Raw genomic sequence first — 27230 nt, 5'->3', positions numbered from 1 at the left:
AAAACTCCTAGCAAGCTCCTTAGTTATAACTTTTTTTCATTTCTTGAAAAGCATACCACATCTCCCTTCGAATTACACATATAAATCCTTAAAACAGACCATTGTCAAAGATAATTCAAACCCTAGATATTTCAAGAAAAATCTTCATATTCATAATGATAAGCCAAGAATGTATTGACCCCTTATGATGAATTAACCAATTAATTAGTCAAGTTAATTAATTAATTCAATTAGTATGTAGTAGGCGTGGTAGCACAAACAAATCACCACCTATGCTAACATATGATTACTATATTATCATTATGAGACAATTGTAAAATGTCCCACGTAGGGGAGGGCTTTCAAAATCAAATAACAAAATGGCAAATGAATTTGGATGTATATACTATATATAGTGCAATGCAACGCACCAATACTTGAATGCACCATTTTTATCTCTCTTAATTTGCTGCAATGCATCAAAACTGAACACATACACTCAGCCATGCACACCCACGTGTGACATTTCTGTCCACTGCTTATCACCTCCTACTCCCACTTGCATGTCACTCACTTGTAATATTTTCCACCGAGAAAAACACGGTCTTATCTATATATATTACCTCACCTAAAATTCCTCCCAAGACACATGTAATAACCACTTTGTATTTCTCAACATGACAAATTTAGAAGAAGAGATGAAACAATCACTGCTCATATTTCTTGAGAAATTTGCACCAGTTAATTAAGAAAGATATCCTTAAGTGGATGCCTCATAAAAGGCTTTATCTTGACTACTTTGCCGACTCGCCAATTTATCTAGAGAAAGTATTTCGAAAGAGATTTCGGATGAGCCATTCTCTTCTTCTCAATATTATTTCTAAAGTAGAAGCTCATGATCCGTACTTTGTCCAAAAAAGAAATCATGGCAAAAAGCTTAGGTTATCTTCCTTTCAAAAGATCACTGCTGCACTCAGGATGCTTGCATATGGAGTAACGGGTGATTTTATAGATGAGTATGTGCGAATTGGAGAAACCATTGCCTTACAGAGTTTGGAAAAATTTGTTACTACTGTGGTTGATATTTTCTCTGAGAAATATTTGAGGAAGCCAAATAATGAAGATATTGCTAGATTGTTAGCCCATGGCAAAAGGTGTGGATTCCCAGGTATATTAGGTTCAATTGATTGCATGCATTGAAAATGGAAAAATTGTCCATGTGCATGAAAATGTCAATATTGTGGTCATATTCGTGAGTCGACTATTATTTTGAAAGCAGTGGCATCATATGATCTTTGGATATAGCATTTATTTTTTGGGTTATCTAGATCCAATAATGATATTAATGTGTTAGAACGGTCACCTATATTTTCTGAGCTAGCACAAAGACGTGCTCCTCTAGTTAATTACTCAATCAATGGTAATAACTACAACATGGGATATTACCTTGCTGATGGAATATATCCAAAGTGGGCAACATTTGTGAAGACAATTCCAGCTCCACAAGAAGGAAAAAAAAATTATTTGCAAAAGCCCAAGAGGCGTATAGGAAGGATGTTGAGTGTGCATTTGGAGTACTACAAGCACGATTTGCAATTGTTCGTGGACCTGCACGATTTTTTATTATCCTGAAGTACTCTAAAAAATCATGACACCGTGCATAATTCTCCATAACATGATTATTGAAGATGAGCGAGATGAAAATGAAGCGATAGACTTTGATTATGAACAAATTGATGAAATGAATAATCCTCCTATACAAGTGTCACGTGAGCATGCAAATGGATTTATGGCATTCATCCAAAGTCATCAACGCATTAGAGACCAAGAAATCCATTATCAACTCCAATCGGACCTTATCAATCATTTATGGCAATTGCATGGCGAGTCGTAGGAACTTCAAGTGAGAGTTTTTATTGTATTTTCATATGAGACTTGTGCTTGTTTCTTTATATCTATGAACAACTCTAGAAAAACGTTTATTTGTTTACTTTAGTTTTATCTTTAATTGTAAATAATTTTTTGCAAATAATTTGGTGAATCATTTGCTGCTAAAGACACCTTAAAAGTACTCTTCAAATCTGAAGGCAAGGGCAGGTTCAAGATAGCCAGCTTCAAGTTCAAAGTACTGTCTGGATTAGACCATTGATGAGGCCCAACTTTTACTTAAACTAGTTATCTAAACTATTTGAATTTTGTTTTATGGTACTATAATATTCTATTGTCACTTGGTTTCAAAATAGATAGCTATGTGATTTCTATTCAGAGAAAAATGTAATGGGAAGGTCTTGTGTATGTGATCCATGTAGTAATTCAGACTTGGCAAATGAAAAATTTTGAGTGACATGCATATGTACAAGCTGTTGCTGGGTACAAAACATGGTAGTTAATGGTAGTTAAAGGTAGTTATTTGAAAACATAAAGAACAATAAATAAAACATAAAGAAAGAATATTTAAATGAAGTTGTAAAAAAAATAGAATGTTTGATATTTGGTGGATTGTAAAGTGATATGTTAAAATTGATAAAGTAAGATTTTGAAGTGGTAAATGCTAAAATATTTAGCATTCTTGATGAGAATGCTCTTATAGTCTAGACTCGGACAAAATTGCCAAATACCACTATTTACCGAAATATATATATATATATATATATATATATATATATATATATATATATATATATATATATATATATTTCAATCTACCAATGTTTTAAAAATATGTAGAGAAATACCGCTCTTTTGGATCTCAAGTGCGAGAAACTCGAGTTCCATTAAAATTAACCACTATGGCATCCGCTAAGGTGGACTTTTAATTTAAAAATGCCACTTGGAAGTGGAGCTGCTATTGTGAATAAGTTACTCGAGTGTTGTAAACTTGAGTACTATGTATATGTTACTCATGCTAATAAAAGTCGAGTACAATGTAATACATGTATCAACCACTTGGTTCCAATTCCTTCACACACACACACACACACACACACATATATATATATATATATATATATATATTTCTCATGGGGTCTCACTCTTTTTGTCATCATCCTCATGACCCAATCCATCTATGCAACATCTCCAACTTCTAGACCTCTCTCTGTCTTTATCTGTGTCTCCCACTCAGATCTCTTTTTCTTTAGCCCACCATGACATACACAGTACTCGAGTTTTGAAAACTTGAGTCCATATAAAAATTTACATTAAACTCAAGCTTGAAAACTTTAGTTCCATGTTCAAAATTTTAAATTCCTCGAGCTTAAAGAACTTGAGTTTCGTTTACAAGGAACTCGATTTTACAAAACTTGAATTTTGTTTACAAGCTAAGAACTCAATTTTACGAAATTCGAGTTCCATGTGACCTTTTTTAATTAAAAAAATCTACCTTAGCAGGTGCCATGATGGCTATTTTTATAGAACTCGAGTCCTTGAAACTCGAGTTACATGAAAAACTCGATTTTCACATACTCAAGTTCTAAAAAAGTGATATGTCCCTAAGTATTTCCAAACTAGTGGTAGTTTCCAAAAAATTTCAGCCAACAGTAGTATTTGGCCATCTGGATTCACAGAACATTTTAACATTTGAGACAGGCGAAAATGGGCAAATGCCCATTTCGCACAAAAAAAAAAAGAGGGCAAATGCCCCATTTCCCAAACTAATTAGGGAAATGGCCCTCTTTTAAAACTTGATTTTCTCAAAATTGAGTTTTTAAAAATAAAAAAAAAAATTTTGGAGTCCTATAGCGATGTTTTAAGAACCTCTAACAGCGTTTTCCATGCAAGTTTTTCTCTTTTTTTACCTATAATTCAGGAAGCTCGAGTTTTAAAACGCTGCTATAGGTTCCTTAAAACGTCGTTATAGGGCTTAATTCAATTTTGAGAAAATCAAGTTTCAAAATATGGACATTTTCCTAATTAGTTTGAAAAATGGGGCATAATGCTCTTTTTTTCTTTTTTTTTTTTTGCACGAAAAGAGCATTTATCTATTTTGGCCGTTGAGACAAGAACGTATTTTTTCATCAAAAAGAATGTATTTTTTAAGGCATTGGAAACTCGCCAATGAGAAATCTCTTGGTTCTCAATTATACCCATTAATTGGATTTTCCAAAGCTATGAGTGGAAATGTAAGATCATAAAAGGAAAAAAGTGGTTGAATGGTAGGACAAAGCGACAAACCATAAAGTAAAAGAGGCGACAGTTGAATTCTCACCTGTATTTCTTTTTTATATTTCACCTTTGTGTCATACTAACCGAGTGGCGGCTGAACCATGTGGGGAAGAAAGAAATTAAGAAGCACACAGATAGATAGAGAGTTAAGATGTTGGCCCAAATATATAATAGCCCAATTCACGTAAATTTTCTTTCTCTATTGGGCTTAACTAACTAAGCACCCACCATATAGATTCTTTATTCTAATATCTTATCCAAACTAATTAACAATGGACTTTGTAAGATAATATCACATTTTTTAATTTGACAATGTGCAGTTAGACTTCTTAAAGCTCTCATAAAATTGTAATTTCTTCTTTTATGATGTGCACAGAAAATAATTAAATATGAAAATTTTTAATATTATGTCAAAATTGAAGGATGTTACAATTACTTTGTCAAGGTAAGTATGAATTTTAATTCTTTTTTTATGATGCTGCAAGCCTGCAACAACATAGAAAGTGAAGATTTCAAGCGAATTTGTGTGGATTCCTAAAAATTATGATATTGTTATAAGCATTGTGAACTCAAAGTTGCTTATTGTAATTTAGGATCATCTTATTATGAATTTTTCCAATATTCACAAACAAAATTTCATCTAGGCTGACAAATCTATAAATTCTTCAATCACACACACTCTTGGTTCAATGAAAAGAGAGGAGACTAAAAGGGATGAGGGGAAGTAGGTGGGGTTTCCACTCACCCATGTTTGGATATTTTATTTTGGAAAAATTTTACCTCCAAACTATTTTGGAGGGAAATTCATCCAGCCTACTACATGGTGATTGATAAAACCATCCATGTATTTTATAACCCATTTTTTAAAATATATATTAATTATTTTTCTTATACCAACCAAAATACCTAAAACATTCCTCACTAGTACAGTTGATACAAGTTGGTATTATATTCATTACATTTCTGGGGGCATTAATATTGGTTTAGTAATTTTTACCAATATTGTATTAACTAATTTGGTTTAAGTGATTCAACAACAATACTTATGTTTGTGGTGTCAGTGCCACTAGGGGACATGGGGTTTACATGGGTCAATAACATTACTTACATATGTAGTATAAGGAAGATGGGTGTAACATGGGGTTTACATGGGTCAACAACATTCCTCACATATGGAGTGTGAGGGAGTACAAAATGTGAAAATGAGAAATATGGAATTTTGACTTTTAAAATAGGAGATAGGGTTTAAACTTAAGACCATAGTCGTCAATATAGTATGATACGCGATACTTATATCTTGTACAAAAGGTTCCATGCTCATAAGTCGTACAATAAATAGGTGAGTATCGTATGAATCGTATGATATCCTAAAATTGTATGTATTATATAATACATAGAAATGTGGGTCAAAATTGATTTTTTTTTTTTTTTTTTGGTTGTGGTCTAAAATTGATTTTTTTTTTTTTTTTGTTTTGTTTATATTTATGAATTTATTTGAGTCCAACTAGTTATTAGACTTATTTTTAACACAAAATTATTAGGTTACTTCGTTGAGCCCAATAAAATAACATGTCCATGAGTTTTTTTTTCTTTTTCCTTTTCTCCTAAAAATTTAAAAGTACACACTTGACATTTCACTTTCATATTTGCAAATTTCTTTTCTAACTATGAATAAATTATTATTTTTACTTTTGCTATAATTGTTATAAGTCTAACAATCAATAATGCCAAAAATAAATATAAAGAAAAAATTATTTTAAAAAAAAAAAACAAAAGAGAGATAGTAAATGCTAATGATGATGTGAAAAAGTGTCAATGAAGAAATAATTTCACAAAATGAACATGATAACATAGAATTAAATGGAGTTGATTAAACAAGATGATGAATATGATGAAAAAAATTATTATTATGGCTCATATGCCATGTATTATTACTTTTGAGTTCAATCAATTTGAATGTGTATGTTATGAACAAATGTTAATTTGTTTTATTAATTTATATTTTTTTTTAAATATTATTATATAAGTAATTGTGGAGAGGGGGGGCGGGAGGGGTTCGAGAGAGGCATCCATGCGAGGACAGGCCCAACCCGACCAAGATATTCAACGTATCCGACAAACTAGAAAACCCGAGGCGTACACTCCACCCGAGGAGGCTTCAGAAAGGGTGCCCTATGAAAGATGAGGGGGAAGCCACCATAGTTGAAAAATAGAGAATCGAAGTCGACCATAGTCCCAGATGTAGGCAAGAGGGAGAGGAACCTTACAAGTAAAACAATCATCACCTTCGCATTAAATGCAATGCAACAACTCAGCCTACCGCATTTATGGCAAAATAATACATAAACAGTATCAACCTATAACCTACTCTACCACTGCCAGCCATGCAAGGATGGGACAAGTATCTAGGAGGGGATTAGCAGTCCTCCAAGTGGAGGACTGAGATGAAAATCAAATGGCTATAAAAGGAGAGAGATCCACAAGAACAGGGATTGGGAGACCAAAAAAAAAAAGGAACAATACCTGATAGAACATAAGTTGTAGTTTTCTCTCTAGTGTAATAGCTTACCAAGTGATCCTCGATCCACTTGAGGAGAAAGAATACTAAGAAAGTTGATCTTTTTCCACACACTTATTGTTTATAAATTATAGATTCACCCCTTTTCTTTTATCTTTCTATTTGTTAAGTCAAGAAGCCCAAGTGTTGGCTTGTACACTCATCTCTCTAAATAAATTGCATTGGGCCCAAGATCCATCCTTAGCCCATTGTTAGGGCAATTTGGGTTTTTTGGCTCATACAATAATGATTAAATAAGTCATTAGTTGAATTTTTTTCAAATTTATAATGAATATACATTTTATATGTGCTAGATTGTAACATGTGCTTACGCACAAGAGCATTAAACAATAGTGATAAAAAAAAGAATAAAAACAATAAAAAATTAAACTGTTAAAGTTGCAAAATTCCTAAATTGACACAAACCCATCAGTATTTCAAATAAGAGAATCAAAACTAAATGGGAAATTTTCAATGAGCTAGAGAGATATAAACCTTGGTGAGAATGATAAAAAAAAAAAAAAAAAATTTGAAAGAATGAAACAAACAAATCTAGAGATAATAATTGAACATAAAGAACTATTTACTTGGAGAGAGAAATAATGGACCTAAGGTAGAGAATGATGGCACAAAGAAGACAACGCGCTTCTCTAAAACCTTTGAGTGATAACAAAGTTACTTGCTTTGATTTTTTGCTCCAAAGTTTCATCAATAATTTCATGGTTGCCATTAAAGAGAGAGAATTCAAAGAGTTTAGCTTTTGTAACAATCCAGTTTCTACATTGCAGCATTTATATCAGTTTTAATATAAACCCTACAAGTTTTTCAGAGCATTTTTGTAGTTTTTTATATAAACTCTTCTGGTTTTGCTCTAATAATTTACTTGGCAAAAAAATTATTAAAAAAAATAGACGAGACACGTGGCACAAAATTACGAATCCAATTAAAATATAATTAGATTTTCTCTGAGTTTTGGTTTTATATATATATATAATTTTGTTATAACTTTTATTAGGAGTTTGTGTATCTTATGATACACAATACAGAAAATAAAAAAATCAATTCACAATACAATTCATGTTTTGACGACTATACTCAAGACCACTTAGTAAGATACTATACCGTAATAAATTATCATTCTTCCCAAAAACTTGAAACGTTAATAAATAGAGGTAAATTTAATTATTTAATCATTATTCTAATACTCAAGTAATGGATACCAATTGTAAGCGCACAATTGCGCCTGGCCCCAGGAACAGTTACGGGCTCAGACCCAACGAGCCTTAATCAATATGAATTTGTAGAGTGTGGGCTTGGAACCCAGGTTAGAAGTGACTAAGGATTAAATGACAAGTCAAAGATTACTAACACTTGAAAACAATAAGGAATGTTGTAAATCAACCTCCTCGGACGTAAGCCGAGAGTTGTTCTTATATTATCTCTTTCCCTTTTTTCTTTCTCTTTTTGATTACAAAAAAAGTCAGTCCCCCTTTTCTGTTCTAGGTTGCTCCTTAAATACTCTTCTTTTTGATACTTTGGACACGTGTTGCCCTAACTCCCCCTGAGCCTAGATATTTCTTTTCTCAGTGCCTTTGAATAGTAACCAGAAGTTTCCCTTCCACTGTTCAGGTGTCACTTCCCCATTAATGCGGCCAGGGTGGTAGGTGCAGGGTCTTTAATGTGGAGGTGGCAGCCTTTATCTTTGGTATTTCTCTGACATCGGTGCTTCTAGGACATTCAAGGGTTCCCCCTCTTTAACCATTGGTCTTGACCGTGTCATTCCCTAACCTTTACCATGAAGTCCCGGGTTCTCCGGTGTCCGTCCGAAGGGAAATTCACCATCGGCTAGATCCTCGGATCCTCGGCGTATGGGCCGACCCGTAGTACTAACAAATTCCAAACCCAAGAGCAGGTCGGCCTTCCTTAGCATGGCCCAAAGGCCCACATTCCCATCAGGGTCTTTTTACTCCCCACACCAATCAAACATACAAGATATCTTACAACATAATTTTTAAAATCTCAATCATGTTTTAGCTATAAACTTCAAAACTTTATATTTATAAATTTGCCAATAGAATTAGTTACAAACACTTCAAGTGCTGTGAGTTTATTTTAATTTGATTAGTGCTTACAAATATATATATATATATATATATATATATATATATATATATATATATATATATAATTAAAATCATTGTTGCGTGCATAATATATGGCACTAATCATTTTTTTCTGTTAAGGAAAGTACATATAAATTACAAGAGAGGGAGAGCATAACTAAATAAAAAGTAACAAAAAAAAGTGTAAAACGCAACATTATGACAACACACATACAATATCTATGAAAGTGAAGCACACGTGTAACTTGACTACCTCCCATGCCAAATAAAAGGCTTATTTTGCTCAATTTTCCAAACCATTACTCGTTTTCCCCAAAACCTTGATCATACTGAGAAATAGAACTGCGATTCGGTGGGATTGGAATGTCTGCAGTCCCTTCCAACATTAGTAAAACTTTCTTCATTGAAGGACGAAGTGATGGGTCATATAGAATGCACCAAAGTGCCACTTTAACCATTCTCTCCAATTGTCTCATTTCAACCTCTTCATCATTGACCAGTTTACTTAACTCACCACACTCAAAGCATCTGTAAGACCATTCTTCAAGAATAGCCTCTTCTATAGGAAGATTTTTTTCCACACACCTTCGACAACTTATTAGCTCCAATAGGACTATTCCAAAACTGTATACATCTACTTTGATTGTCACAGGACATTCTAGCCGATGCCACTCTGGTGCAGCATATCCCCTTGTGCCTCTCATATCAGTGGAGGTTTTGCTTTGATCTGGCTTCAGCAGCTTTTCCAATCCGAAATCAGATATTTTTGCACACCTATTTTCATCCAAGAGTATGTTATGAGGTTTTATGTCACAATGAATTATTTTTTCCATACACTCTTCATGGAGATAAAGAATTCCTCTTGCAATGTTGCAAGCAATTTCCATTCTTTCATCCCAAGAAGGTTTTTTTTCAGGCTTGAAGAGTACGTCTGCAAGTGACCCATTGCACATGTACTCATACACCAAAAGCCTATTTGGTCCATCATGGCAATACCCTAGAAGACGGATTAAATTTTTATGATGTGTTCTCCCAATAACTTTCATCTCAGTCTGAAACTCTCTTTCCCGATCAACCAACAATCTCTCTAGTCTTTTCACAGCTACAATCTTTTGGCCATTCTCTATTGTCCCTTTATAAACTATGCCAAATGATCCTCTACCAAGTTCTTCCTTGAATCCATCAGTTATTTTTTCAAGTTCTATATAAGTAAATGATCGTGGACCAACATCCTCATCGCTTAAGACAATGTTTCCCGTATTTAATATATTTTCATTTGCAAAAATACGGGATCTGTAAATAGCAATTCCAGAAATGGCCAACACAATAAATGCAAAAGCAACTAATGAAACAATGATAATTAGGATGTCCAATCCTTTTTTTTTTTGTCACAGTTCCATCTGAAGAGGGTGTAGGTGTACGTACCTTGATGAAGGCTAAGGTTGCGTCTGAGTCAATGGGGAGTTTAATGTTGACAAATCTCAAAGGAAGCTTTTGTTTTCTGCATACCCTGTCATTGAATAGCGCAGCTTCACAGCTACAGTCCTGCAAACATGCATCATCGCAATCCTGTTCGGTTGACAATAATGACTGAGAATAAGTAACATTCTCCCATATGATATTACGCACTTCTTCCATCATGCCTTTTTCATTGCAATTTTCTGTGGTGGAATTCCTTTGACAGCCTAAAGTCCTTTTGCTCTCATCAATAAATACAAAACCAGGAAGACGTGCAATTTATATCATTACCACCTGGGTCACAATACGCATTGACGCCACATACACCCCTAGGAAAACATCTGTTAACGCCTGTTTCATTTAAAGGTGACCATATAATTGACCAACTACCATTCTGTTCCTGCAGATTGTATGAGTATAGCCGCAAGAATCCATCATCCTCCATTCTCAGACGGTAGAGTACGGTACCCTTTGCAGAATTTCTTGATGGAGATAGAGTAAAATTGAAACTGCTGTTGGTCACGTAAAGAAAACCATGATCATCAAGGTTTAGATTCCCATGAGGTATACCACTACTTGTTGACCAATAGCCATATTCCATTGTTAAACTGGTTCCAACTGGGTATAGCGCGACATATCCATCTTGTTGCATAATGGCACGAAATCTACCCGTTGATTGGTTAGACTCAGACACACTGGACTTCAACACAACAGAATCGTTAGGAAGGAGTCGCTGAGTTGGTAAAAGAGTATCTGTTGGATTTTGGAAACTCTCCCATATTGGTTGGTTATCTGAATTATAGACAACAAAGTTGCCTGTGTCAAGCATGGAAGCTGAACTTGCAGGATCAAAATTTGCCAAGCTTGTCTCTGTGCCTTGCGCTGATTGCAGAACCAAACGTCCATCACTTTTGAAATTCAATGTGACTTGAGCAGAAACTGGAGGATTGTCTCGGTTGGCTGTCCAGACTACAGTCTTTTGAGGAATCCCAGCAAGAAAAACTCCTACAGCATAGCCATTGCCTTGCTTGTAGAATCCGAACGCATATAGACCAGAAGGTGATAGCCATGAAGAGTTAGTGGTAGGTGTTAAAATAGAGCCTGGCTTCACAATAGATTGCCCTTGTTGAGCTTCTACTGTGAAAATGGATGAGAGGAGAAAAAAAAGGAAGATTGGAATCATCATTGAAGAATGGAATAGTTCTCTGTGTTTTTGCCTGGTTGAACTAAGATATCCAGCTTCGTATATATGGTCAATAAAACTTGCACAAAGCAATAAAACAATTTTTTTCTTTTTTCTTTTTTGGTTAATACAATACAAAAGACTGAAAGAGTAACCATTACGCCAATTACTTTCGTTCTAGATAACAAAAATAAAAAACAAGTATGCCAATTTCTTTCTCGGGGTCGACGATTTGAAGACAAGTCAATGCTGACAAAAAAATAAATAAATAAGTCGGTGAATTTATTTTCAGGCAAGTAAATACTAACAAGAAAACAAAAAACAAAATAAAAAGTATGCATATATCTTTCTAGGGATAAGAAGACAAGTCAGTACTGACTACTGATTAGTGGGACTATTTTTTTTTCCTAGCTTGTGTTCAGGGTTCAATTGAACCCGACTTTGAATTTCTTTTTTAATATATAGATATATAATATTTTTTTATTACTTTAATTTACCTTCAAAATATTTTTCCACTCTAACTTAATCTTGCACACTTTGATCATATATAAGCTCAGCCTAAAGTCAAATAACAACACAAATTAACTCATTCTAAAATTAATTAAACAACACAAATCCCAGACCTTTCTATCTCCCTTTGATCTTTGACCTCATTCTCATTAGGTTTGGCTCAACCTATTAGGTGAATTAGGCAATTGCGGAAAGCTTCCAAATAGAAGAAGACCCCAAATTATAACCAAAAGAATCTTAAATATTAGTCAATAAATAAAAAATAAATTTTTATCAAAGAGAAAATTAAAAATTAAATAGATGATATTATTACAAGTTTTACTAGATAAAAGCTTGTGTAACAATGAATAAGATGTGTGTATTTCAACCAATATAAATGCACTTTTTCCACACACACTAACACACATTTATAGTTTGGCCTCTAGTAATTATTTGATATTAGCTTTAGCTAGTAGGTGGGTTGATGTGATATGACCCAGCTTTGTTACTTTGTTATATTGATTTTACTATGCCCATAGGGCATTTATTAGTAAACCATTTTTAAAAATTTTTATAAAAAACTGAAAAAGTTGTGAACTTTACTGATAATTTTTTCAATTTTTCATAAAAAAGTTTCTAAAATTAATGATTAATATATGCCGGACATACATTAACTAGACTTTTTTTTTTTTTTTAACATAGGATTTTGTTTAATATACTAATATAGCCCCGGTTCTTTTATTTTGCAAGTGGGTATGCATGACTTGATCAGATTGTACAGTGTCAGTGGATATGGTTAGCATATCATTATTAGATGAATTATTAAAATATTACTACGTCTTTTCTTTTCTTTTATTTTTTTGATGGATTTCTACATCATTTCTTGATGTTAAATCAATTTAAATATTTGTGAAGCCTGTGCTGCATGTGCAAAAGATTCAAAGAGTGCATTCCAGATCTCCTCTGAAGAAGTGTCTTGTCCTACACAATCCCAGCACATCTTCAGATAGCGTACCACCGCAAAGCAATTCCAAAGACTACAATCTAGATTAGGGTTGTCCACAAGTCGGGTCGGCTTTGGTTTGGGCCTGATCCGGACTCGACCCGACTGGGCCGAGTTACCAAAAATGTGACCCACAACCGACTCGATATATGGGTCGAACCCGGCAATTCGGGCCATCAGTTGAACAGGTCGGATTCATCGGTTAGGTGGGTTTGGGCTTCGAATTGGGTCACACCTCACACACCTCACTCTCAGCACACTTTCTCCAAAGTTCAGCTGTGACCACTCATCCATCTCGGCAATAGCACTACTCCGGCACCACCTCACGCACCGACGAGACTAAGCTCAGCTCCAATCACCCAAGCTGTCTGTTTCCTCCACTCAATGGTCCGTTTTCTCCATCTTTTCTTCCCACTCAACCTCACTGCCATGCTCCACCGCTACATGTCTCTGATCCACCACCGCCATCATCCACCCCTGCCATTATCCAAGCTACCCTCCTCCATGAGCTCTGATCCACATCCAAGCTACCCATCTACCCATATAACCCAATCCCCATTTCGATAAACCCACACCCACCTTGCATGATCCACACCCACCATACCCACACCCACCTTGGCCGATCCACATCCAACATACCCATGCCCACCGATCCACATCCAAGATGAAAAACCTATATCTCAAAAATCAAAATAGCCAAAAAGATAGATGAAAAAGGAAGAAAATATTCCTGAGAGTCTTAAGACTAAGAAGATGATCCGAGAGCATGAGAAGGCTTAACCCATGGTGGAAAGTGAGGCGAAGCTGTGACTGTGGTGATGAGGTGGTGGCGGCAATAGCTAGGGTTTGGAAAGGAGTGTGGATTATGGAGGGTATGGAGTGAAGGGTTGAAACTAGAGACTTGAGATTGAGAGCAGAGAGAACAGAGACTGAGATTGAGACTAGAGAGACTTCAGAGTTGAGATTGAGAGTAGAGAGAACGGAGACTGAGATTGAGAGTGAGATTTTGAATTATGAGAGAGTGAGATACTGTCATACCGAGAACAAGGAGAAGTTTCATGGGATTGAAGATTGAGGCCATTTCAATTTTAGCCGTTCTGATTCTTCTGAAGTTCAAGTGATTTGATATTTGCTTTGGTGATTTGATCTTTGCTTTTGCGTGGAAGACTCCAAATGCCGTGTAGTTCTCAATTAGACAGTGCTCAATCTTATCATCCGCAATCTCACACATGCTCACCTCAAAAGAACCGAGTTATAAATTTTTTTTTTTTTTTTTATACTCTAACACTTCAGTAGGATCGGGTGATACGGGTTTTTAAACCCTTAACCCGCTACCCGAACTGAATACTTGGGTTTTATTAGAGAAGGACCCGAATCCGACCAGCCATGGGCTTCTGGTCGACTCGCTGGGCTTCAGGTCGATCAGTTTGGTCGGGTCCTAGACCCATTGGACAGCCCTAGTCTAGATTCACATAACGTTTAGCATTTGAGATAGGAATGTATTTTTATAAGAGCACTCGCATCTAGAATGCTAAATGTCATATGTTGCCTTTATTTAGCATTTGTCTCTCAAAAACCTCCCACATCCAGAATTGTAAAAGTAAAAAATGGTAAAAAAAAATATACCATTGTGCTACAATAGCCTCTTACAAGTAAGAGGCTACTGTAGCAAGATTGTATTCTTAAATATTATTATTTTATTGTGTTTCCAATTTTTTTTTTATTAATAAATTGAAGAGAAATGGTTTTGTATTGTATATTTTATTATGTAGATATATATTATTTTAATGTGTTGTTTAGGAAAATAAGAGTTGGGATGTTGGGTGTGTTGTAAAATGTTATAGTATAATAGATAAAATAACTTTTGAGATAGTAAAATAAATTTTTTGAAGAAACCAGATGCGAATGCTCTAAGGGTTCAGTTAACGTGTGCCGTTAGTAAATCTCTTTTTATAAAACCATTGGGAACTCACCATTGAGATTGCGTTTTCCGAAGCTGAAATTTTGAATGAGTCAGCTTAATATTTATTATATTCAAAGCTGACGGATAAGGGCCATAGTGATGAGAATGAACCTAGTTATAAGAATGAATTACCACTACATTAATGGGAAGACAGCAAGAAGCAAGCCAACACCAACGTAACAAATTTAATTCCCAAAAAAATTGAACAACTTTCATTAATTTAGTCAAGATTCCAGACAGTGAACCATTGCAGACGCTGAAACTTGATGTCTTGAGTCTTCAAAGTCTTTTATAATTAAGTTCTGATCAGGTCTTCGTTCGTGTAAATGGAATCGGCAGAATCATACATTGCAAATTTTTCCGAGTGATAAACTAAATTTCTGATGTTCACATTGTCACATGCATCTTTCTAACTTAACTTTCACGCTCAACACATATACTCAAAGGTAGTACTTTTTCCTCTCTTTTTAACAAGTGAGGGATGATTCCCTTGAGGACGGTGTCGAACAGTGCCACTAAATCGTAAAAATCTTGACTACACAAATCAAAATTATTAGTCCATATTAAAAAACCATATGGAGTATACACAACGGAATAAACTGATCATACCTTATCGTTCAAGTATTTTGACAAGAAGATCAATATCTTGATATTTACGGTAGAGATGGTTTAACTAAAAGTAAATGAAAAATCTTTCTCAAGCTAACAATATTGATACTCCAAATTAGCCGTATTGAAGAACATCAAGCTAACAATATAAGTAATAAATATTTACTTATTTGAAGTATGACCAAAAGCGCAATCAAAATAGACAAATAGAGTTGCCATGAAGTTAAGCAGAAATGCGAAGATAAGGAATTTCATTGAAGCCATTAATCAAAAGAAAGAAAACAAGGGGTTGAATGGTCAGACAAACCATAAAGGAAGAGATAGTTGAATTTCACCTCTGAATCGTGCTAACCAAGTGGTGGCTGAACAATTTGGGGAAGAAAGAAATTAAGATGCATAGAGATAATGGGTTAAAGTTTCAGCTCAAGGTGAGTTTTAGTTAACTCAATTGGTAAAGTCTCTGATGATTGTATAAAAAATTTAAGGTTCAATCCCTGCCTACACCAAAAACTGATTGATGTTTTGGTCTAATGATAATAAGCTATTATCAAGAGCAAACGTCATAGGTTGAAAATCTTAAAAAAATAAAAAATAAAAATAAAAAGCTTCAGCTCAACAAAATAATAGCCCAATTCATGCAAAATTTCTTTTCTCTATTGGGCCTAGAAATTGTGATATCGATATATGTGTTGTGAACTCAACTTTGCTTATTGGAATTTAAGATCACAAGGCTTGAGTTGATTAATAAAACTCTTCTTAGAAAAAAAAAAAAACAAAAGTTGATTAATAAAAGAAAAGCTAAACTAGAGCCTTCTAAGGTGAACCGGGTTCAAGCTATGAGTGGAAATGTAAAATTATGGAAGAAAAAAGTGGTTGGATGGTGGGACAAGCCATAAAGGAAGAGATAGTTGAATTCTCACCTGTATTTCTGTTTTGTAGTTCACCTCTGTATCATGCTAACCGAGTGGTGTCTGAAGTCTAAACAATTTGAAGGGTAGAAAGAAATTTGTGTAAATTTTTGGCACAACAAAATAATATGTCAATTCATGTAAATTTTCTTTTATCAATTGGGCTAACTAACTAATCACCCACCATTTGAATTCTTTTGTTATTATAATCTTCTTCATTTAGATTCTTTTCTCAAATGTCTTATCAATTAACAATGGGCTTCGTAAGATAATATTACATTTTTTATAATGATAATGTGCACTTAAACTTCTTAAAGCTTTTGTTTGGATTTAAATACCTAGGTTTTTGTTGACAAGCACGTAAACAAAAACTTGTTTTGTTATAGTCTTTAGAGTCTATAGGAATGTCAAGACAAGTGCTCAAGGTTTTGGTTTTTAGTGTGCAAGAACATAAATTCAATTCATTTCAACTGATCAAGAACATACATTTTTGACCGAATGAAATTAACCTCGACCAATAGAAATGCGTTTTCACTAAAACAATTTTTCAACCCACCAGCCCATCAAGTGATTAGGGTTTGAGATCTATTCACTTAGTATATAAAAGAAACCTTAAGACACGTTTTCTTAAGATTTTGAAGCTACTTTTTGAGATCTAAAAAGTTATGTTCCTTCTCCTTTCAAAGTCACTATCAAAAATCAATCTACATACAATTTAAACCGGTAAATCTAAAGTTGCTGCAAACCAATCGTCAAGAGAGTGTTGGATCTAAACCTTCAAGTGTGATCTAGAAATAGCAGATTGGAGGTCTATGTTAGAGCAAACCTTCAAAGGTGGTGTAGGAGTCATAGATTGGAGTCCAAATCTTCTATCCCACTTTTCCTGCTCCACTCTATACTCCACCAATAATAACTTGTCACGTGTTTACCTAATTAATTAAATACTATCATTATTGACTTATTAATGCTACCGTTATTAATTAATAGTAGTATTTAATTAATTAGGTGAACACGTGGCAAGTTTTTATTGGTGGAGTATAGACTGGAGCAGGAAAAGTGGGGCAGAAGATTTGGACTCCATAAATTGGAGGTTCACATTTGGATCACATCCATATCATAAACTTTTGTGGATCTCAGAGCTCAATTTGGTAACTATTGTTAAGTTTACGAAGAATTGAGTTATTCAGTCTTTGAACTTCTATTTGATAGTGGATTTGTTCATCTTCGAATTTTTAAAAGATTGTCCTTATAAATTTAAGGCATTTATTGAGAGCTTTTAATTGCTTTGTTGTCACTTTCTTGTCCCTACATTTCTTGGAGACTTCAATTCGTTTCCTTTGTATATATAGAAAGTGATTAGTGAAGCCATAAAGGTAAATTATCAAGCTACTGGCATTAAGTATGATGGCCCTTGATTGAAGTCCAAGACCGCCATTAATGGGAAGACAGCAAGAAGCAAGCCAACACCAACGTAACAAATTTAATTCCCAAAAAAATTGAAGAACTTTCATTAATTTAGTCAAGAATTCCAGACAATGAACCATTACAGACGCTGAAACTTGATGTCTTGAGTCTTCAAAGTCTCTTATAATTATTAAGTTCTGACAAGGTCTTCATTCATGTAAATGCAATCAGCGGAATCCTACATTGCAAATTTATCAGTGGTAAACCAAATTTCTGATGTTCACATCGTCACATGCATCTTTCTAACTTAACTTTCGCGCTCAAAACATCGTCACATGCATCTTTTTTTCTCTCTTTTTAATAAGTGAGGAATGATACCCTTGAGGACGGAGTGGAACAGTGCCACAAAATCATAACAATCTTGGCTACACAAATCAAAATTATTAGTCCATATTAAAAAATCCATATGGAGTATACACAACGGAATAAATTGATCATACCTTATTGTTCAAGCATTTTGACAAGAAAAACAATATCTTGATATTTACTTTAGAAAGAGTTTAACTTAAAGTAAATGAAAAATTCTAGGACCAAAACCAATTTTATATTCATTTTCATAATTATTTGATGTGGCTGATGTTTAGTATAAATGGGTTCTATGTAAAAATGCCAATAGTCAATCACAAATACCTATAAGAATAAGTGTGAAATTAGTTGTGATCTTAAAATAACTCTAAATAAATAAATAATAATTTGATGTACAAGGCTTGAGTTGATTAATAAAACTTAGAAAAAGTTATAATTAATGAAGCTAAACTAAGGTGAACCAGCTGGTTCAAGCTATGAGCGGAAAGGGAAGAAAAAAGTAGTTGAACTTCTTCAATCTCTCACAAAATTTTAATTTTTTTTAAAAATTTTATGTGCGCAACCAATAAATGTGATAATTTTGATTATCATGTTAAAATTGAGGGATGTTACAATTGATTTTGTCAAGGTATGTATTAATTTTAATTTATTTTCTTACAATGCTGCAACATAACCACATGTATAAAGTGAACATTCAAGTGAATTTGTATTTGATTCCTAGAAATTTTGATATTGTTGTTGTTAACTCAAAGTTGCTTATTGGAAATTAAGATCATCTTACTGTAAATTTAATCATAATTCTAATACTTAGTTAATGGATACCAATCCAACATACAAGACATCTCACAACAGAATTTGTTTTAAAAAAATTCAATTATGTTTTATTATAAACTTCAAAACTAACTATATTTATAAGATGGCCAATAGAAGTGGTCATAAACACATCAAGTGTTGTGAGTTATTTTATTTTTCTTAGTGCTTACAAATATTTATAAATAATTAAAAATGTTAAAGATATTAGTCCATTAGTATAAGCTCAAGCCTAATTCTACTCTATGTGCAAGCCAAGTCTCCTACTTGTACTAGAAGTCTATTAGTTTAGGGTTTAGTCTACTATATATACACATGTTATGGTTTATTGTAACACAGAATTTTTACTACACTCTAATATATTATTGATATAGCCCTTTAGGGTTTCCTCCGTGGATGTATGCTGTTAAGCTAAACCACGTAATCCTCATATGTTATTGTGTTCTATATTTTATGCTTTTGTTTCCGCATCTATACTAGCATATTCAACATAGTGTATCAATGCTAATATTTAACCAAAAAAAACACTATTGCTTGCATAACATATGGCACTAACCATTTCTTTAGTCACACACTCGCCAGAAGAGCAGTTTCATCTACAGATTTTAATGTTTGGGTAGAAGAACTACCCTCTAATTTGGGATGTGTCTTCCAAAACGATGTTTCTTAATTTTCTTTATTATATGATCTTACCTTTTTTCTCAAAAGAAAAAACCATTTCTTCGGTCAGGGAAAGTACAGATATGTAAATTACAAGAGAGAACATAAGTAAACAAACAGTAACCCCAAAAAAAAAAAAAAAAAAAAAAAAAGTGGAAGCAAAGTCAACACCGTACCAACTACGTTTAACATATATATATATATATATATATATATATATATAGAATATAGACCTAAATTTGATACCAAAGAACTGAAGAATTTTCATTATAATGAGTCAAGAATGCCAGAAGGAACACACCTGTAAGCCTGTAACACGTATTAGACCCTTATGGACCGCCATGTACTAGTCATGACAAAAAGAATGGTCCATGCATGAACCATTAAAGTACAGATACTGAAGCTTGGTGTCTTGACTCTTCAGAGTCTCTTCCGAGTTCTGACAAGGTCTTCGTTCATGTATATTCAATGAGCAGAACTTTGACAAGGTCCATGCATCATTCTAACTTAACTTTCACGCTCAAAACTTTGACACCAAGGCTGTACTTTTTTCCTTCTTTTTTTTTTTTCTCTCTGTTTAACAAGTGAAGGATGATAATTGAGGATGAAATCAAACAATAGCACTAAATCATAAAACTCTTGACTATAGGAAGAAATTATTGGTCCATATTACAAAATTTATATGTAATATACACAACAGAATAAATTGATCATACCTTTACTCATTATGGTTCAAGTATTTTGACAAGAAAATTATATTAACTTTAGTGAAAATTTTCTAGTTTATTAAACCCTATGACGAACACATAAACTTGTTTAAGAGCTAAGCTCGGGACCATCTCTTTGTTTTAATGTTTTCCTTTTATAAACTCCCTCAATTAAAGAATTTGTTATTAATAGTTATTTGATGTGAATTTTTACAAAAAAAATATTCGCCCTTTTGGATATACACCACTATAAATTTCTTTGAAAAACCTTCTATTTTCTCCTCGTATGTACGTATTAATATTTAGTACTCTAAAAAAAAAAATTGGTCATTTCAAGTTCTCTTTAATATATCCCAATGGATAAAACAAAATCTATGCGCGCATGTATCTTATGTGCACAAAATAAACATAATTTCTTTTCTTCTCTAAAGATAATCAAATACATGTCTAGAAAATACAATGACAAGAGAGAAATTAAACACCAAAGGTGCTAACAAGTCATGTCTAAATGACTTCTACAATGCTTGGCCAACAAAATTTTAGCAGAGAGATTTGAAATCATTAGCTCAGTACTTAGATGCTAAATGGATAGTGAAAACTCGGATTCGTGTTAAAAACACAAGAACTGTTTAGACCACTCTTCGAAAAAAATAGTAAGTTAATCTAAAACTTGTAACTCTATGATCTAAATATGAAATCTTTTTAAAATAAAACATTTTTTTAAAAATCGTATTCTAGTTATTTGGTATCTTAAGTGGCTAAATTCCTTTAGGGAAAAAATAATTTTTTTAATAAAAACTTAAGAAAAAATCAAAAAAAAATAAGAGACTGTTCTTAGAGCATCCACATCAGTGTAGGAATAATCATGTATAATGCAAATTTTTTTCCATTTTACACATTTTGAGCTACATCAGTGGAGCTAAAACTAGCTAAAATAGTGTAAAATCATCCCCGAGCTACAGTACCGTGTATATTTACACGGTTACTGTAGCTCGGGTAAACAATATTTTATCATTTCTCCTTCGCTCCTTTTTTTCTCTCTCTGATCCGTTCTTAACAGACTCCATCATTTTCTCAACACAGAATACAGAGATATACTTTGCTCAAAAAAAAAAAAACACAGACATACACAAACAACCACAGATCGGTGCTTGACTTGTAGATCGGTGCTTGACTGGTCGGATCTTGCCGTGGATCGAAGCTCGCAGACGCTGGATCGGAGCTGGCGGATCGGCGATCGGAGCTCGCAGATCGGTGATCGGAGCTCGCAGATCGCCGATCGGGGCTCGCAGATCGCGATCGGAGCTCTCAGATCGCCGATCGGAGCTCCCAGATCGCGATCGGAGCTCCCAGATCGCGATCGGAGCTCGCAGATCGCCGATCGGAGCTCCCAGTTCGCGATCGGAGCTCACGAATGGCGATCGGAGCTCGCAGATCGTGATCGGAGCTCGCAGATCGCGATCGGAGCTCCGGATGGTGATCTGAGCTCGCCGATCGGACTCGCGGATGGTGATCGGAGAGGGAGTTGATGGAGAGGGAGAGGGAGAGGGAGAGGGAGAGTCTGAGAGATGGGTTTAGAGAGAGAGAGCGAAAGTGAGAAATGAGTTAGGAGAGAGAGAGAACGCGATAATTTAAGAGGTTGTTGGGGAAAAGAATAAAATATTAAAGAAAATTAATTATTTAATTAAAAAGGGTGTAGGATAGATGAACTGATGTAGAGGTTTTGTAAAATTAGATGGGTAAAATAGAAAAAATAGATTTTTAGTGTAAAAGTGGGTGTGTGAAATGGAGGATCTGATGTGGATGCTCTTAGAGCATCCACATCAGTGTGTGGATAATCATGTATAATGCAAATTTTTTTCCATTTTACACATTTTGAGCTACATCAGTGGAGCTAAAACTAGCTAAAATAGTGTAAAATCATCCCCGAGCTACAGTACCGTGTATATTTACACGGTTACTGTAGCTCGGGTAAACAATATTTTATCATTTCTCCTTCGCTCCTTTTTTTCTCTCTCTGATCCGTTCTTAACAGACTCCATCATTTTCTCAACACAGAATACAGAGATATACTTTGCTCAACAAAAAAAAAAACACAGACATACACAAACAACAACAAATCGGTGCTTGACTTGTAGATCGGTGCTTGACTGGTCGGAGCTCGTGGATCGGAGCTCGTGGACGCTGGATCGAAGCTGGCGGATCGCGATCGGAGTTGGCGGATCGGCGATCGAAGCTCGCGGATCGGCGATCGGAGCTCGCAGATCGCCGATCGGAGCTCCCAAATCACAATCGGAGCTCCCAGATCGCGATCGGAGCTCGCAGATCGCCAATCGGAGCTCGCGAATGGTGATCGGAGCTCGCAGATTGCGATCGGAGCTCACCGATCGGAGCTCGCAGATCGCGATCGAAGCTCCAGATGGTGATCTGAGCTCGCCGATCGGACTCGCGGATGGTGATCGGAGAGGGAGTTGATGGAGAGGGAGAGGGAGAGGGAGAGGGAGAGTCTGAGAGATGGGTTTAGAGAGAGAGAGCGAAAGTGAGAAATGAGTTAGGAGAGAGAGAGAACGCGGTAATTTAAGAGGTTGTTGGGGAAAAGAATAAAATATTAAAGAAAATTAATTATTTGATTAAAAATGGTGTAGGATAGATGAACTGATGTAGAGGTTTTGTAAAATTAGATGGGTAAAATAGAAAAAGTAGATTTTTAGTGTAAAAGTGGGTGTGTAAAATGGAGGATCTGATGTGGATGCTCTTAGAGCATCCACATCAGTGTGTGGATAATCATGTATAATGCAAATTTTTTTCCATTTTACACATTTTGAGCTACATCAGTGGAGCTAAAACTAGTTAAAATAGTGTAAAATCATCCCCGAGCTACAGTACCGTGTATATTTACACGGTTACTGTAGCTCGGGTAAACAATATTTTATCATTTCTCCTTCGCTCCTTTTTTTCTCTCTCTGATCCGTTCTTAACAGACTCCATCATTTTCTCAACACAGAATACAGAGATATACTTTGCTCAAAAAAAAAAAAACACAGACATACACAAACAACCACAAATCGGTGCTTGACTTGTAGATCGGTGCTTGACTGGTCGGAGCTCGTGGATCTTGCCGTGGATCGGAGCTGGCGGATCGCGATCGAAGTTGGCGGATCGGCGATCGGAGCTCGCGGATCGGCGATCGGAGCTCGCAGATCGCCGATCGGGGCTCACGGATCGCGATCGGGGCTCGCGGATCGCGATCGGAGCTCGCAGATCGCGATCGGAGCTCGCAGATCGCGATTGGAGCTCGCAAATGGGGATCGGAGCTCCCAGATCGCGATCGGAGCTCCCAGATCGCCGATCGAAGCTCCCAGATGGCGATCGGAGCTCGCAGATCGCCGATCGGAGCTCGCCGATCGGAGCTCGCAGATCGCCGATCGGAGCTCGCCGATCGGAGCTCGCAGATCGCGATCGGAGCTCCGGATGGTGATCTGAGCTCGTCGATCGGACTCGCGGATGGTGATCGGAGAGGGAGTTGATGGAGAGGGAGAGGGAGAGTCTGAGAGATGGGTTTAGAGAGAGAGAGCGAAAGTGAGAAATGAGTTAGGAGAGAGAGAGAACGTGGTAATTTAAGAGGTTGTTGGGGAAAAGAATAAAATATTAAAGAAAATTAATTATTTAATTAAAAAGGGTGTAGGATAGATGAACTGATGTAGAGGTTTTGTAAAATTAGATGGGTAAAATAGAAAAAATAGATTTTTAGTGTAAAAGTGGGTGTGTAAAATGAAAGATCTGATATGGATGCTCTTAAGCAAAATTACTTTTTTATTTCTATTTTAAATTAGTTTTTTCCTCGTGTGTGCGCACGCATGCACGTTTTTAGAACACATTCTGTATATGTTTTTTAAGTCATCATTTCTTTCTGAATTGTGCCAAATGGTTGTTGGCAAGAATTAAAATAACAATGACCTACCATTTTGATGGTGAACCTCCATGAAAAGACTCTTCCAATGAGCAATAAGTTCAATGATCAACACGTCCTGTCCTTAAAATAGCGACTCCCAAGCTTGCCCTTTTACTATAATACCAAGGTCCCTGGTTCTGATGACTTTTTTACGAGGGAGGGGGGATTAGCTCTTTTAGACTAATCACCTCCCCACAATTGTGTGTGTGTGTGTTTTTTTTTTTTCTTTTATTTCTCTTTGGCCAATTTGATATCAGGGCTGGAAGGGTTTTTAGACTTTGATGGCGACAACATAGAGTGAGGAACTGACAACAGAGGTTGGATTGTGGAGGATAGTTTTTTAAAATAAAAATAGAGAAAAATTAGCCAATGATGTGAAATTATATATATATATATATATATATATATATATGTGTGTGTGTGAAAAGTGTTACATTTATAACATTTTCACAACAAATTCTAAGTAGTAAATTATTACTAGTTCTAATTTAAACTCATCACTTAATTGTTGTGAACATAGCATTTATCATATATATAAGAGGCCATTTTCAAGCTTACATGTAAGATTTAAGAAAATGGACGGAAAAACCATTTTTAAAATTGCCTCAAACATGAGGGACAAAAATGAAACGCTTTAAACATGAGGAACCAAATGTAAGCACCAAAAATGAAGGATCAAAAGTGTCATTGAGTATATAATTTAAAATTTAGCATTAATCATATGTGGGTTGCATTAAGTCTTCTAATAGAGATATTCTTTTGATGTCCCCCCCCCCCCCTAGGCTACTGCATGATAGCTCACTACAACTTTTTCTCTCACACACTTTCACATCATACATCCATCCCCTTGTATAAGATAAAGTTACAAGAGCTGTCATTATTGTCATGACTCTTTGTTTCATAACAAAAAATTCTAGAATTTGGAAGACTAAAAGACACAAACATTATGAAATGACAATAGACACAAATAGTTATGGAAAAACAAAAAATACAAACTGTTATGAAATATCAAGAGGCACCTTTTGGTTTACCACAAAGACGGGATCTATAAATGGCAATTCCAGAAATGGCCAACACAATGAATGCAAAACCAACTAATGAAACACTAATAATTAGGATGTCCACGCGTAGTTCTTTCTTCCTTTCTTTTGGCACAATTTTATCTGTAGAGGGTGTTGATGTATGCACCTTAATGAGGGCTATGTTTGAGTCAGTTTGTTTTCTTCTCCCAAATCTCAAAGGAGGCCTTTGTTTGCTGCATGCCCCGTCTTTGAAGAACGCAGCTTCACAGTTACAGTCCTGCAAACATGCATTTCTGCACTCCTCTTTGGTTGGCAATAATAGTGGAAGAGAATAAGTAACATTTTCCCACATGGTATTAGGCACTTCTTTCATGGTATTTATTATGCCTTCTTTGCAACTTTCTGTGGTGAAATTCCTTTCACAGCCCAAAGTCCTTTTGCTCTCATCAACAAATGCAAATCCAGGAAGACATGTGCAATGAAAATCTTTACCATCATCTTCACAGAATGCATTGAGGCCACATAAACCCTTCGGTTCACACTTGTCAATGGTAGGTGACCATATAATTGACCAATTACCATTCTGATCCAGATCGTGTGAGTATAGCCGCAAGAATCCATCATCATCCATTCTCAAACGGTAAATTGAACCTTTGGTAGAGCTTCCTGCTCCAGATATAGTCACTATGCCACTAGCACTGGCCAAGTAAAGATGACCATTATCATCAAGGTTTAGAGTGGCATTAAATTGTGTTGCATTTATACCCACTGACCAATAACCATATTCGATAGCGTATGGGGTTCCAAGTGGGTATAGCGCTAGATATCCATCTTGTTGCATAATGGCACGAAATCTACCCGTTGATTGGTTAGACTCTGACACACTAGAATCCAACACATCATCATAAAAGAGACGCTGAGTTGGTAAAAGGGTGTCTGTTGGATTTTGGAAACTCTCCCATATTGAAAGGTTACTTGAATTATAGACAACAAAGTTGCCTGTATCAAGCATGGAAGCTGAACTTGCAGAACTAAAATTTGCCACGCTTGTCTCTTCTCCTTGTGCTGATTGCAGAACCAATCGTCCATCACTTGTGAAATTCAATGTGGCTTCAGCAGAAACTGGAGGATTGTCTCGGTTGGCTGTCCAAACTACAGTCTTTTGAGAAATCCCATCAAGAAAAACTCCTACAGCAAAGCCATTGCCTTGCTTGTAGAATCCAAAGGCATATAGACCAGAAGGTGATAGCCATGGAGAGCTAGTGGTAGGTGTTAAAATAGAGCCCGGATTCACAATGGATTGCCCTACCGTGAAAATGGCTGAGAGGAGAGAAAAAAGGAAGATAGGTGTCATCATTGAAGAATAGAATAGTTCTCTGTGTGTTTATCTTCCGTGAAGAATTAAGAAATCCAGCTTCGCATATATAGATCAATAAAACAAGCAATGATTTTTTTTTTTTTTTTTTTGTCATTACAAAAGATTAACCATTACGCCAATTGCTTTCGTTCAAGAAAAACAAAAATAAAAGTAGGCCAATATCTTTCTCAGGGTCAGAAGACAAGTCAATACTGACTAGTGGAGCTAAAATTTATTCTCAGTAACCGAAATTTTTTTAATTTGTTTTAGATTTGAATACTTTTTTTTTGGGTTTTAATAGGAGTCATTAATAACTTTTCTTTCTTTCTTTTTTTCTTTTTTTGATAGGAAGAAGTCATTAATAACTTGAATACTAATTAGAAATTTAGTGTCCAATTTAAGATTTGTAATGTAAACTGACAGTGCATTATGATTTTACAAATTTGTGATCAATATATACCATAATCATATATCAGTGTCTAAGGCAGACGCAAAGACGCGCAATACAAACGGAGC

At 35.2% G+C, this 27230-nt stretch overlaps 1 protein-coding gene and 2 pseudogenes across 1 annotated transcript; 1 reads left to right on the top strand and 2 right to left on the bottom strand.

Annotated features, from left to right (window-relative positions):
* The first annotated feature begins 747 nt into the window (after positions 1-747).
* Positions 748-1873, top strand: LOC142632420 (uncharacterized; annotated as a pseudogene).
* Positions 1874-8879: 7006 nt separating this feature from the next.
* On the bottom strand, positions 8880-11481 carry LOC142632049 (G-type lectin S-receptor-like serine/threonine-protein kinase LECRK2; annotated as a pseudogene).
* A 13615-nt stretch (positions 11482-25096) lies between these two features.
* On the bottom strand, positions 25097-26795 carry LOC142631083 (G-type lectin S-receptor-like serine/threonine-protein kinase LECRK1). Its single transcript, XM_075805155.1, has one exon. It carries the CDS (start codon positions 26712-26714, stop codon positions 25344-25346), a length of 1371 nt encoding a protein of 456 aa, XP_075661270.1. The 5' UTR covers positions 26715-26795; the 3' UTR covers positions 25097-25343.
* Positions 26796-27230: the final 435 nt, after the last annotated feature.

The sequence above is a fragment of the Castanea sativa genome, chromosome 4 (assembly GCF_040712315.1).
Source record: "Castanea sativa cultivar Marrone di Chiusa Pesio chromosome 4, ASM4071231v1".
NCBI lineage: Eukaryota > Viridiplantae > Streptophyta > Magnoliopsida > Fagales > Fagaceae > Castanea > Castanea sativa.
The sequence above is the reverse complement of the archived record's forward strand: the minus strand, read 5'-3'. Positions and strand labels throughout refer to the sequence as shown.

Bases quoted from the DNA above. Each gene is read 5' to 3' on its own strand.
- LOC142631083 (XM_075805155.1), bottom strand. From the start codon at position 26,714: ATGATGACACCTATCTTCCTTTTTTCTCTCCTCTCAGCCATTTTCACG.